The sequence below is a fragment of the Aspergillus nidulans genome, chromosome VI (genome assembly GCF_000011425.1).
Source record: "Aspergillus nidulans FGSC A4 chromosome VI".
NCBI classification, from domain to species: domain Eukaryota; kingdom Fungi; phylum Ascomycota; class Eurotiomycetes; order Eurotiales; family Aspergillaceae; genus Aspergillus; species Aspergillus nidulans.
Window position 1 is genome coordinate 1355916 of NC_066262.1, and position 18622 is coordinate 1374537.

The 18622-nt window shown below is 53.0% G+C and overlaps 6 protein-coding genes across 6 annotated transcripts, besides 1 other annotated feature; 4 read left to right on the top strand and 2 right to left on the bottom strand.

Annotated features, from left to right (window-relative positions):
- Window positions 1-18622: part of a sequence feature (contig 1.54 513..183474(-1)) that runs on past both edges of the window.
- On the top strand, window positions 289-1482 carry ANIA_03226 (protein pkfC). The gene is made up of 2 exons (XM_050612515.1): window positions 289-391; window positions 476-1482. The coding sequence occupies exons 1-2, from the start codon at window positions 329-331 to the stop codon at window positions 1349-1351; spliced, it is 939 nt and encodes a 312-aa protein (XP_050468428.1). The 5' UTR covers window positions 289-328; the 3' UTR covers window positions 1352-1482.
- Window positions 2159-4443, top strand: ANIA_03225 (protein CYP631B1). The gene is made up of 5 exons (XM_655737.2): window positions 2159-3145; window positions 3223-3437; window positions 3511-3949; window positions 4030-4119; window positions 4191-4443. The coding sequence occupies exons 1-5, from the start codon at window positions 2474-2476 to the stop codon at window positions 4299-4301; spliced, it is 1527 nt and encodes a 508-aa protein (XP_660829.2). The 5' UTR covers window positions 2159-2473; the 3' UTR covers window positions 4302-4443.
- On the bottom strand, window positions 5843-7840 carry ANIA_03224 (protein srb4; the record flags this gene model as incomplete). Its single annotated transcript, XM_655736.1, has 3 exons — window positions 5843-7083; window positions 7128-7513; window positions 7569-7840. 3 exons carry the CDS (start codon window positions 7838-7840, stop codon window positions 5843-5845), a joined length of 1899 nt encoding a protein of 632 aa, XP_660828.1.
- Window positions 8501-11312, top strand: ANIA_03223 (6-phosphofructo-1-kinase; the record flags this gene model as incomplete). Its single annotated transcript, XM_655735.2, has 3 exons — window positions 8501-9569; window positions 9620-10081; window positions 10131-11312. The coding sequence occupies exons 1-3, from the start codon at window positions 8826-8828 to the stop codon at window positions 11310-11312; spliced, it is 2388 nt and encodes a 795-aa protein (XP_660827.1). The 5' UTR covers window positions 8501-8825.
- On the bottom strand, window positions 11926-13710 carry isn1 (IMP 5'-nucleotidase; the record flags this gene model as incomplete). Its single annotated transcript, XM_050612516.1, has 5 exons — window positions 13583-13710; window positions 13462-13541; window positions 13170-13322; window positions 12081-13120; window positions 11926-12021 (listed from the first exon to the last, which is right to left on the bottom strand). The coding sequence occupies exons 1-5, from the start codon at window positions 13627-13629 to the stop codon at window positions 11926-11928; spliced, it is 1416 nt and encodes a 471-aa protein (XP_050468429.1). The 5' UTR covers window positions 13630-13710.
- On the top strand, window positions 16442-18357 carry ANIA_03221 (putative MFS transporter; the record flags this gene model as incomplete). The annotated part of the gene is made up of 4 exons (XM_655733.2): window positions 16442-16895; window positions 16952-17144; window positions 17204-17591; window positions 17647-18357. Exons 1-4 carry the CDS (start codon window positions 16655-16657, stop codon window positions 18355-18357), a joined length of 1533 nt encoding a protein of 510 aa, XP_660825.1. The 5' UTR covers window positions 16442-16654.

The window sequence follows — 18622 nt, forward strand, 5'->3', positions numbered from 1 at the left end:
CCCGAATGCGTCTCTGTCTGGTGATGCCGTTGACTGGCTCCGGAGATGGCCAATCAGCCCGGAGTCCGGAGTATCTCGCTCGCTGGCCCGGGAGCGACCAGGCCGTGGCAGTGGCACATTATTGACTGCTAGCGCCACAGCGACCCTGATGGACTAGAGGATCTGCAATTCCGCTTGCTGGCTTGTGCTGGCTGGCCGGTCGTGGCCGACGCAAGGGGCCAGTCGAGGCGGCGCACTACTTATATGGGCCGCCCACCCCCACGCTGGCCGGGACTCTGTCGCAGTTCTCGAGCTTGTTATCGTATTGTCTGTTCGACTACTTGCAACCATGGTATTTGGATCGCGTCCACCAGCGCTCACAGAGGCCAACATTGGAGATCAGTCAGGAAAGGTACCTACACCCCTCTTTCCAGCCGGCAGCCAACCGACGGGCCAGTCCATATCGAGACCAAGCTAACCCCAGCGCGAATGCTAGGTCTTCATTGTCACTGGCGCAACCTCTGGCTATGGCCTGCTGCTGTCTACATACCTCTACCAGAACAACGGCACGGTCTACCTGGCCGCGCGCAACGCCAAAAAGACCGCCGAGGTGATCGCCGACCTCAAACAGCGCTTCCCAGCCTCCAGGGGCAGGCTCGACAGCATCTCGCTTAACCTGTCTGATCTGAGCACGATCAAGAAATCCGCCGAGGAGTTCCTCGCTAAAGAAACCAGACTGCACGTCCTCTGGAACAATGCAGGCGTCATGTTCCCGCCTGCGGGTTCGACAACATCACAGGGCTACGAGCTGCAGCTAGGGACGAACAACGTCGGTCCGCACCTGTTCACAAAACTCCTCTATCCCACTCTTGCGGCAACGGCCAAGGAGGCGCCCAAGAATACAGTCCGGGTCGTTTGGGTCTCATCCGACGCCGCCTCCTGGGCCCCCAAGCCCGCGATCGACTTCAACAACCTCGACTACCGCAGAAACGAGTCAGACCGGTCCAAGTACGGGCGCTCCAAGGCTGGGACCGTCATGCAAGCCGTTGAGCTGGCGCGCCGGGCCAGAAAGGACGGATCTGGCATTGTCAGCATCGCGTTGGATCCGGGCATTGCGAATACGGGACTGCAGCGGGATATGGGCCGGTTGATGTCGACAATGGTCAAACTGATCGCGAACAAGCCCGAGATCGGTGCGTATACGCAGCTGTTTGCGGGACTGAGTCCCGAGATCACGGCTGAGGTGGCGGAGAAGGAGTGGGTCGTGCCGCCAGGGAAGATAGGATGCCCACGGCGCGATCTCTTTACAGATACCGAGACAAGTAGGAAATGGTGGGAGTGGAATGAGGAGCAGGTGAAGGCGTATTTGTAGTTTGTCTCTGCGTGTGAAGTTGTGCTTTTGATACCTCTTGTTTTGCATGGTTGTAGTTTGAGTCTTAGATAATTCCTATCTACTGTGTTTTAGCCAGACTTTGTATCAACGCGGCATTTCTAACGATAGTATAAATATTGATCTCTATTAGTATCCATTAGAGTATCAGTAACAATACGTATCTTGCGTTGAGTGTATACTGGCAGACATCCTGCAACAGTGAGGACTCGGCAATAGCACGAGCCTTCAGACACGACCTTGGATCTACCACACACCCGTCGATCAGCTAGAAAGTCTAGACTATTGAAACCGATTCGGAGCTTCTGATCCGTTTCGGAAATAGCCCAGGCCTCCGGCCCTCCAGGCTTACAGGCTACTGCAATGGTGGCTGATCCGGTCCGGCCCTAATTTTGGTCTCTGGAGCGCCAGTGGAGACGACCGGAATTCAATCTCCGTTCCGCCAAAAAATAGAAAAAATAGAAAATAATAATAAAAAAAATAATACTAATAATAAAAGCAAGCATAGACACCTGAAGAAACATGCTCGGGTTCATAAACGCCATCGCCTCGGTTTTCCACCGGGATATCTTAACCCCGATATAGGGCTTTTCGTCAACACCACATGGCTGTCGGTGACATGGAGAAATCTTGTGTAAGTTTTGAAACCTGTATCTCTTGCTCTCATAGGATACTTCATAGGATATAAGCGTTCTATATGGATATATCTAGAAGAAATGATGTGTGATATACAGATATTGGTTGGTAAATGAAGATCGATGGACCCTTGAGCTTTTGGCAGCACTGCAGAGTAGTCTCAAGTCACACTCTGTTGTAGGATCAGATATACTCGCAGTAAGAATTTGACCCATCGGTCATCCTTCAGCTCTCGACTTCCTATTTGCTCTCAAAATACCTTCAGCGTTTGCCGGCAACCTCACCGACGGTTTCGGGCACGTACCTATCGCCACCAGGTGGTTTCCTCTTCTTATCTTCAGCTGGCCTTCAGACAAAGGGACAGTAACGGAGAGTAAATAAGGTTGCATCTGGCACATCTTGGCCCTCGATCTCGAATCCACGGAACCTGTTCTCGTTACCTGAGGTTACGTGCAGTGCTAACTGACCATGGACCACCCGCACCCATCCACGTTCTCACTAGGCCTTTCGCAGATCCTGGTATGCCTCGCCCTGCTCTACGCGGCAATCCATATCCTCAGCGTGTACCGGCGCCTCTGCCATATTTCCGGCCCGTTCTGGGCACGGATATCCAACCTCCCGCGGGTCTGGTGGGTGAATACATCGCGTGCACACGAAATCCACCAGCAATTGCATGAGAAGTACGGCGATGTGGTGCGCTTTGGACCCAATATGGTCTCGCTGCGAAATCCGACCTGGATACCAACTGTCTACCCGACCCGCATGGGTGTGAAGAAGAGCGACTTCTACCGCACTTTGGCACCCTACACGCCCAGCGGCGCTCTACCGGCCGTCTTCTCGAGCCGGGACGAGGAGGTGCACAGGGGACTTAGGGGGCCCATTGCGTCGCTGTATTCGATGAGCAAGGTCTTGCCGTTGGAGGTGTTTGTCGACCGGACGATCGATGTCCTCGTGCGGCAGCTCGACGGGCGGTTTGCCGGGGCCGGGGAGACGTTCGATCTCGCGTCCTGGCTGCAGTTTTTTGCATTTGATGTTATGGGCACGTTGACGTTCTCGAAGCGGTATGGCTTTCTGGAGAAGGGAATGGATGTCCATGGAATGTTGGATACTATCTGGAGGTTTTTGAAGGGAGCGGCGCCGGTAAGCTGGATTTATTCCTCCTCGTTTACGCGGGCATGAACTGGAATGAATGAGACTGACCGGATGGTGCTCTACAGTTTACGCAAATCCCCTGGGTCGATGAGATCTGGAATAAGAATGTCCTTGCCACGAAGCTGAAAGGCGCTACTGGGGTCTCTATCCTGGGTATTGTTGGCAAATTCGTATCACAAAGACAAGAGGAGAGCAAGGCTGGTAAGATCGACGGGACTGCAGATAGGGATATGCTTTCGCTATTCATGGAGATCCAGAAGAATAACCAGCTTCCGCCGTGGTATGTTCCCTGTCTCCTCCAGAACTCCTACCTACCCTGACAAAATGTCCAACTGATGAGAAACGCACCGCAGGTACGTGACGGCCTGGACCTTTTCCAATATTACAGCAGGCTCAGACTCGGCTGCTGTCGTGATGCGCACCGTCTTTTACAACCTCCTCTCGCACCCATCAACCCTCCAGAAGCTCCGCTCTGAGCTACTCTCTGCTGGCCCCTTGACGCAGCCCTATCCCTCTTGGAAAGACGTCTGCAACTTGCCTTATCTTGACGCATGTATCCTCGAGGCACTCCGTTTGCATCCACCCTTCTGTCTTCCCTTTGAACGCATTGTTCCACAGGGTGGAATGGTGCTGGGCGATACGTACTTCCCCGAGGGCACGGTCGTGGGCATGAGTCCGTGGGTGGTAAATCGACACAAGCCCACATTCGGAGAGGATTCCGATGTCTGGAATCCGGAGAGGTGGATGGTGAGCAAGGAACTGAAGAGTAAGAGGGAGGCGGCAGTTCTGACGGTAAGTCTTTGCTTCGCCTGCTTCACTTCCACAATCGGCAATGAGATGCAATTTGAAATGCTAATTAAGTGACTTGGCAGTTTGGAGCTGGTCGTCGCGTCTGTCTAGGGCGGCACATTGCCATATTGGAGTTGAAGAAGATTGTTCCTGCGCTGGTGTTGCGGTATGATGTAGGTCGTCCCTGATATAGATGGCCTACTGGGCTAGTGGATTTTATAGTGTCAGCTAATGCCAGCCTCAGTTTGAACTCATTGATCCAGAAAGATTCACGACCGAGAATTTCTGGTTTTTCAGGCAGCGGGGCATGGATGTTCGGGTGAAGAAGAGGATGCAAGCAGAAGCCGGTATATAGAAGCTCGGCTGGGGACATCTCCTGGGCTAGGTTGATAGTGTCCTTCTGCTAGCTGGCTCAAGTTGGTCTGAGAGCGCTTCTTAGATATGCATCACTCAAAGCTTTTTGATATTTTCACTGCAAATAAATCTAGTTATGTTTCGATCTTTGGGACTCATTTGGAGTAAAGCGACTCAATGTGGACAAGGGACACCGTAAACAAGTATTTGTAGGCCTGCTGTACTCCGGTCTTTGTACCAATGTCCATATTTTTAGAGCCCATTAACAGGGTAATCTGATTGATATGCTTACCCGAAGATTTAGAGATTTCTGTATATACTGGGGTAATGATGCCTACTTCTTCCATTGCAGGAATCAGCATCCACTCTCGAGCATAATTAGGAACAGTAGCAAACAAGTAGTCTTGGTCAGGGCCTCCTCTGGAGCTTTCTGTCTTACAACTTGTAGTTGTTTGTTGGAGGGCAACGTGGCTTCAGATGCGGTGCTACGAAAGTCACAGAAAGCTGAACACGCTACAGTTCAGTAAGAAAGCGACGACAAGCCAGCTCGTCTATAACATTCAGCGAGGAGGAACCTGTTGGTCTCAGCTCAGGGATTCACGCTTGGAAACTACAACTCGTCTCGAGAGCAACTGACCTGTTCGATTTGGCAGAAGGGTTCTTAGGCACAAGTGGCAACCCTATCAACATCTACACTCTCTACGATATAAGATCAGTTCTACCGCTGCTGAGACGTCGAACTAAAGGTCAGGGAGGACATGCTACACCTCAAGAGACCGAACAAGTATTATGGCTATTCCCAATCCTCAAATTGCTGATTTTCTACGACTGGATATATGGAAGATATGCTGGCGTCTCAAAAGGATTCTGCTGCTGAGCGGTCGTTCTCATCTCTAATGAATGGCGAGACTATATAGTTGTTGGGCTTAGCTGCATGGCGGCTGCTACCACCCAGCAGAGGTTGGGTCAGTTATGCCGCTTGAAGCACGCGCCTGATGTGGTGTAATGCAAAGTGTCTCATAGCGGCTCTATAACTAGACGTCGCAAGCATTAACCTGAAGCCAGAATACCACAACATCTTGCCAATCGTAGAACGAGAATAATTTTTCGCCCTTGAACTAAATCCGCAATATGGACGGGTACTGAGAATCCAATACCTCGGCCGTAGGAATGGAAGGCCGAGAATCACGACGTAATCCTGGGCTAGTAAGGCCGGCCACGCACACTCCGCCTCTCCAGAGCAATGGGACGGCTGCTTGCTCTTTGCTTCAGCTATTGTCCTAGAGGGCAGTGCCAGATCAATGGTATGCTCTGATAGTCAGATGAAGCAAGTTCATCCTGTCTGTCAAAGATCAACTGCGTCTAATACTTGGGCCCGAGCCGTGCAGTCGTTATTCCAAGAGGGTATCAACAAGTAATTATCTCTATCGATAGCATAAATGTCATGTAGCTTGTGCGGTAGTTCGAGGTCAAGGCTGGCGCTGTCTGTCGTCGATCATTATCGACGCTTTGAGCGATCTTTCGCGCTTGGACAGCGACGGTCTATGGCTGAGACGCCTGGGCAACGAATTCACTAAGGGTAGGTCTCGTTTCTGGAGAGTCAGCCCTCCATGTCTGCCATAAGGTCGGCGATGTTGCCGCTCCTGGCGTAACCCCTCTCATTCTGTTGAGTTGATACGTCTCGATAGTCAATTCTTGCCGAGAGAGACTAATCTTCATCTTTCTGCTTTGGCCATTACGGCTCAAGAAATGCAACTCTCCGTGGTGTGGATAATCAACGTCCCAGGATACCCGTTCTTTGGCTTCCTTGTCAGCTGTGTCGCGGCATTGCAGTGGAATCGCCGCGGCTATATCAAGCATAATGACATGAGTAAGTATTGCAGAAACCTCATCCTGGAGTCCGACGTGGTTGGGGGGCTGCACGTCAGGGTATTGTGGAAGATTGACTGAGAGCTCATAAAATGTACCAAATGGCGGCACAGCAAGGTTCGTTCGGATTTGAATGCGGAATGAGCTCTGTGGCGTAACCAGATTCCCTGAGAATGTCGACAAAAAAGGCGCAAGGAAAACCCCTGCCACTGCTTCAACCTTCGGAACCTGATTGCTTGGCTGTAGCGTGCCAATTGAAGAGAACTGAGTTGCCTTGAAGTCACAGGGAATGCCAGCGGACTGGAGCACACCGCGGAGGTCGTTTATGAGCGACTCTAACCATTGGATATGAGACTTGTGCTGTAAGTAAGCCATAATCGGCCGTAGAATGTGATATTCGGGGACCGGTCGGCGCTTCGGAGCTAGTGGGGGAGGGGGTTGTGTCCTGCGACGAAGATTCTGACGGTGGGCGTATGTAAGAAGTATACGAATGGAGTGAGCGACCGCATCGGCAAACACGTCTTGCTCAGTGGAATCAGCTGCATCGGGGTCACGATCCTGGTCCCAGTCGACCAGATCGAGCAGAATTTCTTGCTCATCGGACACAGGTACCTGCACCAGGTTTTGTCTGGTTTTCACCCCTTGAGTACCTAGAATTCTCGCTTCTCGCATTACTTCGTAGAAGAGCTCTTCTTCGAAAACTGTATCGCGGGCTTGCAGAATGCGGCTCTCGATTGACTCGGCGTCTTGTGGCGGTCGGCAGACTTTTGAGCATCCGACGATACGATCGCCTCGTCTCACACGGACACGTACTCCTTGCGATTTCAGAGGGATCAAGCCTTTATCCAGGAACAAGCTTCCATCGTCGGTCCTTCGCAGCGCAGCGAGCCCTCGGTCACGGAAAATAGGCGTAGCTGTGGGGTCAGCATCACACCCAAACACCAGGAATTGGTCTTACCTTCTAGGAATCCATATTGTACCCCAAGCGCCTGGCTTTCTCGCGGCAATCGACAAATCTTCCAGCCCTTCTCCTTCACCGCTAAGACCTCATTCCAGTACTTCGTCTCCGAGTTCACCTCAGTCTCGAGTCTCGAGCCGGCATTGAGAAGTTTGTCAGCGGCCGAGTTGAAATTCTGCAGCCGCCATCCTCTGGCCACCGATTTTATGTCTTTCAAGGTCGAATCGGGTCTCGGCGGCGGATTAACGACTTCCGAGTTGAGGGAGCCAAGGGGTGCGGCCGACTTTAAGAAAGGGGACATAGACGTTTCAGCCTGGCGGGGTTGGTGCTTTGATAGCAACAGGGAAACAAAATCTAGCGCGAAAGAGGCCTCCATGTGAGCCTGTCTATAAAGCATCAGTATAGCACCTCGGCACCGCAATTCCAGGCCAATGCACCTACAGTGCATATTGGATGATTTCCGCTCGACGTTTGTAAAGTTGGTCCAACTGCTCCGACGTCTCCAAGTCCGTCGATTCCTTGTCACCCTCATCGTCTTCCTCCCAATGGTCCTTGTGTTTGTCCTCCTCGATCATCTCCCGTAACTTCGCCTCGCTGAGCTCTCGGAAGGACCCCCATTGCGCGTTGATCTGAGCGATCTCACGGGGTAAAGAATCTGGACGATCGCGTTTTTCGCGTATCGGGCGAAGCGAGACGGTGAAAGAGTCCGACATGATTGTAGACGAGCCACCCTGCGAGTGGCCCGAAGTCGACTTCGAAAGTCCGCTTGGTCGGGGAGCTTGGTCTTTAGTGCACGTGACCGGCTCCGTCGCTGCTTTGTTGAGCGTTCGAACGAGGTATGTTGTACTCACTTTAGAGTTACTCTGTACAGTTGGTAAAGGGTGGTTACGACCTCATTATTCCATTAGCCTTTAGCCACGTAATCTGCGATAATTTTACGGAGTAGCTGTAAAGTGAATCAGGTTATTGCGCGGTGATAGGCAGTAACCCGCCGATATATATATTTGGACGTCGAAGGGAGTTTACTTGGCGAGCGCCACTGAAATTCGAGGCTGGCCGAGACCACTGATAATCAACGTGGCAGAATAGCAAACACGGAAGAGGATGAGCATCTTGCCATACTCATGCCATCTAATAGCCAATTTTGCTAGAATGCATACCATACTATCTCGAATAGCAGCCTACCAAGTCGTCACATGCCCTCGAAGCCCTGCCCTAGAGGGCTGGCACGTGCTCCTGTATTACGCTAACCCAATTGAGCCGGAATGGGCCCACTCGGTGACATCAGCAGATCTTCCCCCTCAGGTCGCTGGCAGTCAGATTGTACAACTTGATATCCTGATCAATCACCCAATTACCCAGGCATAAAGAGTCCGGGCTGACCTCAGGACTGAGAGCAATTGACATCAATGCCATTTGATTTTTTGATTGACTACAGCGCTAACAAGATCATTGAGCAGTAATTCGTGTGTGCTTATCATCAGCTTCAAGCTGGTCTGTGACGTACCTTACCCGCAGCCCGCTTTTTCTCACCGGAACCCCCACCACGCACCACATCGTCTCCCATCAACTCACTCTTTCGTCACTGCTTCTTCTCTCCCATTTATCCAATCTGTTGCTGCCCTGCATCGTTCTAGCTCAATCGACTGAGCTGCCACTCTTCGTCCTGGAGATCGATTTGTCGCAGTCACCGTCGTGATGGCCCCAACAGTCGCAACTCAACCTCCCCCTCCCAAGCGGCGCCGCATTGGTGTCCTCACCTCTGGAGGAGATGCCCCCGGTATGAACGGTGCAGTACGAGCGGTGGTCCGCATGGCCATTCACTCCGACTGCGAAGCTTACGCCGTTTACGAGGGATACGAAGGTCTGGTGGAAGGCGGGGACATGATCCGACAGCTACACTGGGAAGATGTTCGTGGATGGCTCTCCCAGGGGGGTACATTGATCGGATCCGCTCGCTGCATGTCTTTTCGTGAGAGATCTGGCCGTCTCCGCGCCGCTAAAAACATGGTCCTGCGCGGAATCGACGCATTGGTTGTCTGCGGTGGTGACGGTAGTTTGACTGGTGCCGATGTTTTCCGCTCTGAATGGCCTGGTTTATTGGACGAGCTGGTGAAGAATGGAGAATTGACGGCAGAGCAGGTCGAGCCGTACAGAGTCTTGAACATTGTCGGTCTCGTGGGCTCAATTGACAACGACATGTCCGGTACGGATGCCACTATTGGCTGCTACTCCTCGTTGACTCGGATCTGCGATGCTGTTGATGACGTCTTCGACACTGCGTTCTCCCACCAGCGAGGCTTCGTTATCGAAGTTATGGGCCGGCATTGCGGTTGGCTTGCTCTGATGGCTGCCATTAGCACAGGCGCCGACTGGCTTTTCATTCCTGAGATGCCCCCTAAGGATGGCTGGGAGGATATCATGTGCGCGAACATCACAAAGGTGAGAACTTTTGGATCCTGACTAGGCTCAGTCAACTGACGATCTCGCAGAACCGTCGGGAACGTGGCAAGCGCAGAACCATTGTCATCGTCGCCGAAGGAGCGCAAGATCGAAACCTCAACAAGATCACAAGTGATCGCGTTAAAGATATTCTCACCGAGCGCCTCGGACTTGACACTCGTACAACAATTCTCGGACACACCCAAAGAGGAGGAGCCGCCTGCGCCTACGATCGATCGCTATCGACCCTGCAAGGTGTTGAGGCCGTTCGTGCTGTTTTGGACATGACGCCGGACTCTCCTTCCCCAGTGATCACGATCCGCGAGAACAAGATCATGCGCACCCCGTTGATGGACGCTGTCAAGGCCACGCAGGAGGTTACAGCTCACATCAAAAACAGAGAATTTGAGAAGGCGATGTTGTTGCGCGACTCAGAATTCAAAGAGTACCACTTTGCTTATCTGAAAACTGCCACACCTGATCACCCCAAACTCTCCTTGACCCAAGAAAAGGTACGTAGTCTCTTACCGTTAAGCATAGCCTCTCTCTAATGCGTAGCAGAGAATGCGCATTGCCATTGTCCACGTCGGTGCCCCGGCTGGAGGCATGAACCAAGCTACACGAGCTGCCGTGACATACTGTCTCACCCGTGGCCACACTCCGATTGCCATCCACAACGGTTTCCCCGGCTTGATCCGCCACCACGCAGATCAACCCATCAGCTCAGTGCGCGAAGTCAAATGGCAAGAAACAGACGCGTGGGTAAACGAGGGTGGTTCCGACATCGGCACAAACCGCGGTCTCCCGTCTGAAGACTACGACGAGGTTGCCAGGTGCTTCAAAGAGCACAAGTTCGACGCCTTATTTGTCGTTGGTGGCTTTGAAGCCTTCACGGCAGTGAGCCAGCTCCGCCAAGCTCGCGACAAATACGACGCCTTCAAGATCCCCATGGTTGTCCTGCCCGCCACAATCTCCAACAACGTCCCGGGCACTGAGTACTCCCTCGGCAGCGACACCTGCCTCAACGCCCTGATCGACTTCTGCGACGCAATTCGCCAGTCAGCCTCCTCCTCCCGTCGCCGCGTCTTCGTCATCGAAACCCAGGGCGGTAAATCAGGCTACATCGCTACAACAGCAGGGTTGGCCGTCGGCGCAGTCGCCGTATACATCCCTGAAGAAGGAATCGACATCAAGATGCTCGCCCGAGACATCGATTTTCTCCGCGAGAACTTTGCCCGCGACAAGGGTGCCAACCGCGCCGGAAAGATCATCATGCGCAATGAGACTGCCTCATCCACATACACCACACAGGTCATTGCTGATATGATCAAGGAGGAAGCAAAGGGCCGCTTCGAGTCCCGTGCCGCAGTTCCCGGCCACTTCCAGCAGGGAGGCAAGCCCTCGCCCATGGACCGCATTCGCGCGCTGCGCATGGCAATCAAGTGTATGATGCACCTGGAGGGCTACGCGGGTAAATCAAAAGACGAAATCGCGAACGATGAGATGTCTGCAACCGTCATTGGCATCAAGGGCTCCCAAGTCCTCTTCTCCGTCATGGGTGGTGAACATGGACTCGAGAAGGTCGAGACGGACTGGGCGAGACGGCGTCCCAAGGCCGAATTCTGGTTGCAGTTGCAGGATACAGTTAACATCTTGTCGGGACGGGCGGGGGCCAAAGCAATGTGGACCGGTTATGAGGATGAGAGCCGGACGCGACCTTCGAGTCCGGCACACTTGTCATGAGTCCATGTCGGCTCTTTGCTGGCTTTAGCGTTTGGGAGGTGTATATTGCGTCTAGTGCCTCGTTTCTAAGAGTAGATAAGACTCAATTCCAGCTTATGAGAACATGCAGTGAATGAATGGATTTTTAAAACTTCAAGAAGATTTACAAGATTCAGTTAATTCCGACTTGCAAAGTAGACTTAAGTATCTTTCGGAACGCACATATGGGTCGCTCAGCAGTGCTCAGCAGTGTTCCAAGACCCAGCCAGTTTACCGACTTTATACCCATTATAGGAAGTACGGATTATAGTGTTAATCGAGTCCTATTGGCAATTCTACCTAAATCTGAGCTAAACCGCACAGATCATGGTCCGTAACAGGCTCTAGCTAATTCCATTAATGGCAGGAAGCGGCCGCGGCAGTTGATTACAAGGAAACTGCGTCGAGTGGAAATGGAAGAATCGGCCGCAGCAGATTATAACAAGAAATACCTAACCATATCAAATGAATGACAAGACGCTGAAAGAAACCGAAACCAAAACCCGGACATGGCCGAGTCAGATCACAAGCGAAGATTACAGAATCTCTTCCGAAGTAGGCGCCGAATAAAACCCATGCCAAAATGTAAGTTCTCTCACGCTAGAACTTTCTGGATCGTGTCCAACTCATCCAACAACTGCACCGTCTCAGCCGGACTAGCGATCCAGGCAGTGGTAGAAGCCAGACGAGCCTGTATCAGACCATTTAATCACCTTCTCCCAGACGAAAAAGAAGTCACAGAACACTGACCTTGAAATCATTCGCACCAGCAGACAAGAATTGATCGCCCACGTGGAGTGTTCTTGACGGGTCAATGCCGCCAAAGTACTGCTGACAGGCGCGAACACCCCAGGACTTGTCGCCGATGTCGACAAAGACATCATTGCCACCTGGTTGTGTGATTGAAATTAGCATACAGGGCTGAATAGGCGGTTTATATTTCCTTCTGGGAGGATGGTGACGGAGATAATGGGACACAAAGAAGGGGGAGCAACCGTTGAATGCGCAAAATGGGAGCCGCGATCCGACTTGGGACCTTTCGACCGTGTTTTGGACCACGAGGACGGTCTCTTCTAGCTGTTCGCGGGATAGGCGGCCTCTGTTCTTGGGGAAAACGCCGACCGCACGGTCTTTACGGAGGACGGAGACTGGTAGGTTCAGGTTCGCGACACAAGCGCGGAGAGACGACTCGGCGATGTTTAGTAGTTGTGTAATATCCTCCTCTTCCCAGGTGGCCATTTCGCCAATCACCCAATTCTCGCGCGGGACGTAGGTGAGCCGGTGTGGAGAGGAAGCGTCATAACGGAAAAGATAATTGCTTTCGCCGCCCATGACAATTAGTGCGGACCGTTGCTCGTCAGTAAGATCAGAGGCATCGCGCATGACATCAAGCAGCCCCTGCAGTCGTTCATAATACTTGGCCTCGTCGGTATATCCTGCCGCAGTTACGATCCCTACCTTGATGCCTTGTTGAAGGAGGCGGATGATTCGTGGGATGACGGGGCTATCAGCATTAAGATTAGCCCCATCATCATACAAAGTTACGTCTCCATCGAACGTAACGAGCTCGAGGCCCTTCGTATGCACCAGACCGAGTAACTGCGCGGAATTGAGGATCAATCGGACATCGTTGAATGAGGGCGCCACAAAACGGCGTCTGCTGATGAACCGCTGCCTATCCTGGTAGTCGAAAGCCTCTCTGAGGTAGAGACGCGTGAAGAACGTCCCGACAGTGGGGACGAGCAGTTTGAGCTTGGACTTGCCAGCGGCACCGCTGAGCTCGTGGTCAACTAACGTCGTCAGTAGCCATACCAGACGGGGAGTCCCAAGACTCATTACTATGGTCATTTAAGAGGCGCTCGACGTCCGAGAAGATCTCGGCGTAACGCTGGTGCGTATCATGAGCAACCGCGGCGAGCTTGGTGGCGTCCTCCTCCTGGACGGCCGTCGGCTGAGAATGGAGGACAAACGGGACAGCAAGCAGGCCCTGAACTGATTAGACAAGGACAGACAAGTGTTGCACAGCACGAACCTTGATCCATTCGATCTAGCTAGGATTAGCTGAGCCCATAACCAAGGGACCAAGGGACCAAGAACTCGGCAGATTAGACGGGAAATGGGTTAGACATACCAGCTGGTCTCTTCGGTGAGACTGGGGAGGTTAGCAAATAGAGGTATGTGACGGAATGGATCAGCACACCTTGAGGGCATCTGCTCCAACAGGTAGGCTTCGATTAGCTCTGCATCAGGACCGATGTGAGAGGGCAGTCTCACATTCGACGCGGTACCTGGTAGTCATAGTGGCCTTGGAGCTGCGTAAGAGCTGTAGTAAACGAGTGATGCAAGGGATAGAGATGCGATAGGTAATAGTTGGTAATGGTTAGTAAAGTGGGTGATAAGGTGATGGACGTAAGCGAAAGAGCGAGATGGATTAGATCCAAGAGTCAAATCGATGAATAGAATGGGAGAGAGGATGGAAGAGGGGAGAGAGACAAGCAAGGAGCAGCTTGCAGGAAGGTCTTGATGCCACTGGTGACTGCCAGATAAGCCAAGCTTTAAGCTCTCGGGCCCCTGCCGGCCACTGTTACTGGTCGCTCACCTACCTGCCTGGAGCTTAAGTGGCCCTGAAGTGGTGGCCCTGAGCTGGTCACGGGACAACTCGCCACCCGAACAGGATTAGCGCTTCGCAGAGCGCCGAGACCCGACAAGCCTGAACCAGCCTGATCCTTAAGGCTTGCAAGTCACTTTCAACAAACGATCTTCGACTCCTCTCGACCTCGACCATGTTTCACAACAATCAAATACGCCCCGACGCCCTAACGCCCCGACAACATTGGGGTCCTGAATGACATGAATTGAATTTACGCACTAACAGGCACGCACCAACAGGTACGCACCAGCAGGACCAGGCTGACTAGAATCGCAATGTAGGCCCTTTGTCGGGAAAAGTCCCGTAACACACCGGTCGAGCTTAGACAACAGCCGCCTACGCAGATGAACTGATGAACTCGATGACAAACTGGTAAACGGGGGAGGACTGAAAGGCCGAACGGATGCCGTCATAGACGGTATGCCCTCTGGTAGCTTGTGGTTCAATTCAACCTTCCAGTCCACAGTACTGCTATTGTTCGATCAATCCGCCCGACCTCCTACTTGTCTGGACCCAGGGAGATTAAATTACATTCGTTGCAGGGAGACATCGTGATATAGAATGATGTTGATGGTGGTGGTGATGATGACGATGGCGATGATGTGATGGTGTAGATATCATACGCTGATAGCCGCTTACCCTCAATACTGCATAGCAACCTGGGCCCTGGAACTTTACCCTCCGCCGGCATCTCTGCAGAGCGCCCAACGGAGGTATACACTATCTAGAAAACAGTCCCCTGGAAGACAACGCAAGGACCTAGAGTCCGACCACAATTACCGTCTTGCACATTCAAGCTGCCCTCCCCTACCACCTCCGAGGTACCCAGGAAGGTGGTACACGTCTTAGCAGGGGTGTATGCGACCTGGGTGCAGGACCAGGTAAATATGACGTCTTTTTCGACCACAGAAAATGCATGGGTATGCCCGTCTGAGCAGTGCCGCTGGGCAGTGACCAGCAAGAGCTCTGCGTCTCGGTTCTTGCATCTTGACGAGACCGAAGACAGGCTTGGAAGCGACCTGAGGTGCGCGCAAAGCGGGATCCTTACTGGCTGAGGTGACTTACAGTAGTATCCGCCAGGTTGGGCCCAAATAAGCCACCCAATCGACTCGCTAATGGCAACCGGTAAATCGAATATACTCAACAGTGAAATGTCGCCTTCGCATCGGTTCGCCTCTGCTTTCTGGACGCTTGGCGGCCGGGAGGTGCGAGCCCGCTACTGCCGGCTGGAGAGTCTACGTGCCGACTGAGATCCCGCTCCCAGATTCCCGCTCCTCGATTCGGGGACCCTGGCCCAAGATCAAGATGCCGTCGATCAGGTAGAATGCGATCTGGCTTTCGATCGGATCCCGTTTATGTTGGTGTCAATAGGCTGTTTTCTGCGAAGTCGTGACGCAACTCGCTGAAACCTTCACCAGCCCAGCGCCATGACTCTAGGCACTTCGCTGGGAAGTGAACGCGGCAATCTAGAGAGCTTAGCAAGGAGAGGCTCGGTAGTTATACCTCCCGGCCTTACGCTCTGGGAGTGCAGATGCCTCGGAGTGGCGCTGACTGGTTGGCCAAAGTGCCCTAATCTCGAGCCAGGTCGGCAGAGTGAGGTCCCACAATTACCGTCCTGTTGATATGTCTTTCTCGTGGGGATGATCACATGGAGCGAGCTCTCCACAATCAACCATAATCTCGTCTAGCACGACTCGTTCCAGATACATAACCTGCTGGCGTGAAATTGCGGGGTGAAATGCGGGGAGAGACCTAGCTCGTCTCGGCGGCTTGGCGGCCCTGCATCCTCCGAGTCCCTCCTGAGTCTTGTATCTGGAATGAAGATACTCTATGGAGGCAGATGTTAAGGTCCTCTGCGTCCTGGGTGGGATTTTCCCGGCCGTTTTCCTCAATGTGCCCTTCAGCCCAAGCTTTCATAATGAGTTACTAATCCTCTCACTGACGAGATGCTGAGACTTTGCCCGCCGCTCGATTGGTCCCAGAGAGCCAAAGTCACTCTGGTGGCTGATACGAGCCACCAGTCATAAGCAGCCGGCCTCCCTTGGCACGTGGCCCAGACCACCGGAGGGAAGCCAGAAGGGGTAAAGGCTGGACGCCAAGGTTTCTGCTGAGACTGTCAGCTTTTGCAATTAGCACGCATTCCGCTCCTTTTGCTCTACTTCCAACCCTGCCATAAGCGAATTCTTGATTAAGAGGTAAGCTAAATGGACCGAGTCAAAGAAGAGAACGAAAGGGCACACACGCGGTGCAAGAATTCTTTGTGAAACAGAACCAGTGAAGGTAGGTAATGTTATCTTTAGGCTAATTTACGCACGAAGCTGACGGCAAGCCACAGGATCCTTTAACTTTCTCGGCCGTGGGGACTGGTGCTTCGACAGGTGCGTATATCGCGCGTAGCTGGAGCGCGTTCGTACCGTGGCTTGGCCTGCAAGTGACCAAGTTGAACATTCCAATCCACCCCACAACGCCCAGCTCGGCTACCCCAGACGGTTCCCAATGTTTCGACATTTCAAGGGCTGGTCTCCTTCCGACCTGTCGGATAACCCGTTGAGCTTGTTCGGAACGAGAGCTATAAAGACTGGGCCAGCTCTTATCTTCGTCCCGCTTGCCTGGCTCACTTAGAACTCGGCTTTCCAGGGACCCTATTTCGCTGCATTCCAATCCGTCGCACAGAATGGCAACCACCTCGGTGGCTGACGAGAAAGCCATGTCGGGCCATCAAGAGAACCTGAAGCCGGTCGACGACCCTACACAATTTGCCCACCGTGGTCAAGCTGCCACGGATCAGTACGGCCATGCGCTCTTCGAATTCGATAAGAAGGCCGAGTCGAGGCTGCGCTGGAAGATGGATTTCTATCTCCTCCCTACTGTCGCGCTCCTCTATCTATTCTGCTTCATTGATCGTGCAAACATCGGTACATAGGTCGCTCTGATATCAAATTACTGGCCCCCGTGACTGACCGGATCCTAGGAAACGCCCGCCTCGCAGGATTCGATACAGACCTGGGTCTCAAGGGAAATGACTATAACAAGGTCCTATCGATATTCTACGTCTCCTACATTCTCTTCGAGATTCCATGCAACCTTTGCTGCAAGTGGATGGGGCCGGGCTATTTCCTTCCCCTGAGCACGCTCTGCTTTGGAGCCGCCAGCGTGGCCACAGCGTTCGTCTTTCCTGATATCCCTCGCGATGATGGCGCGCTGATCAATTGATCCGATACAGCTTCGTTGACAACATCCAAGAGGCCTCTGGAGTCCGATTTGTGCTGGGAATTTTCGAAGCAGGCATGCTCCCGGGTATCGCGTACTATCTCAGTCGATGGTACCGGCGCAGCGAGCTGGCTTTCCGTCTTGCTCTATATATCGTCATGGCACCGCTGGCCGGAGCTTTTGGCGGCCTTCTCGCGTCTGCGATCCTGACGCTGGATCATTTCGGCAGCCTGCACACGTGGAGGATGATCTTCGCAATCGAGGGAATCGTAACTTGCGCGCTCGGCCTGATTGCCTTCCTCACATTGACCGATCGGCCCGAGACTGCGCGCTGGCTCAGCCAAGAAGAGAAGGATCTGGCAATTGCACGACTCAAGTCCGAACGTGTTGCTACTACTGAGGTACCCTCCCCTGTACAGGCCGGTGTCCAGCGGAGTTCCAGCTAACTCGGCACAGGTCCTCGACAAGATCGACACCAAGAAACTGCTCCGCGGCATCTTCAGCCCCGTGACGTTGTCCACATCGTTCATCTTCCTCCTCAACAACATCACCGTCCAGGGTCTCGCCTTCTTCGCCCCCACAATCGTGCGGACGATCTACCCGGACGCCAGCGTGGTCAGCCAGCAGCTGCACACCGTGCCCCCTTACGTTGTCGGCGCCTTCTTTACCCTCCTCTTCCCCTTCCTCAGCTGGCGCTTCGACAAACGCATGCCTTTCTTCATCGCTGGCCCACCCCTTATGATGATCGGCTATATCATGTTCCTCGCCAGCTCCGACGCGATGACGCGCTATGGCGCAACCTTCTTGATCGCCAGCGGAGCGTTCGCGTTCGGCGCCCTCTGCAACGCGCACGTCAGTAACAACGTCATCTCAGATACGGCGCGGTCTGCCGCCATCGGGACGAACGTCATGTTCGGCAACATTGGTGGGTTGGTTTCGACCTGGTCATTTTTGCAGTTCGATGGGCCGGACTACCATATCGGAAATGGCCTGAATCTGGCCACGTCGAGCATGTGCTTGATCCTGAGCGCGCTGCTCTGGATGTGGATGAAGTGGGATAACAAGAAGCGCGATGATACCGATGTCGATGCGGCGTTGGATGGGTTGACGCAGAAGCAGGTGCAGGATCTGGACTGGCGGAATCCGGCCTTCAAGTGGCGGCCTTAGCTGCAAAGTATCGGTACTCCTGGAATTTTTGGTCAGTGGTATCAGTTCGGTATCAGCTTGTGCTATGTTCTGAGAAAGTAAATTTAAATGGGATTTGGATTTAATAAATTCTTTTTGCTAGGTAGGCCGAATTGATTATCGTCACATCGAATCACATCACGTCACTTGGACACAGCAACCAAGCCTTGCCAAGTCCGGAGACGCCGACTTGACACCGACAAGCCTGAGCCTGGGCTGCATGTGCTGATTATAATTCTGAACCTTT

Bases quoted from the DNA above. Each gene is read 5' to 3' on its own strand.
- ANIA_03225 (XM_655737.2), top strand. From the start codon at position 2,474: ATGGACCACCCGCACCCATCCACGTTCTCACTAGGCCTTTCGCAGATC. The intron at 3,438-3,510 runs GTATGTTCCCTG...AACGCACCGCAG, and splicing joins AATAACCAGCTTCCGCCGTG to GTACGTGACGGCCTGGACCT. The intron at 4,120-4,190 runs GTAGGTCGTCCC...TGCCAGCCTCAG, and splicing joins CGCTGGTGTTGCGGTATGAT to TTTGAACTCATTGATCCAGA.
- ANIA_03226 (XM_050612515.1), top strand. From the start codon at position 329: ATGGTATTTGGATCGCGTCCACCAGCGCTCACAGAGGCCAACATTGGA. The intron at 392-475 runs GTACCTACACCC...CGCGAATGCTAG, and splicing joins TTGGAGATCAGTCAGGAAAG to GTCTTCATTGTCACTGGCGC.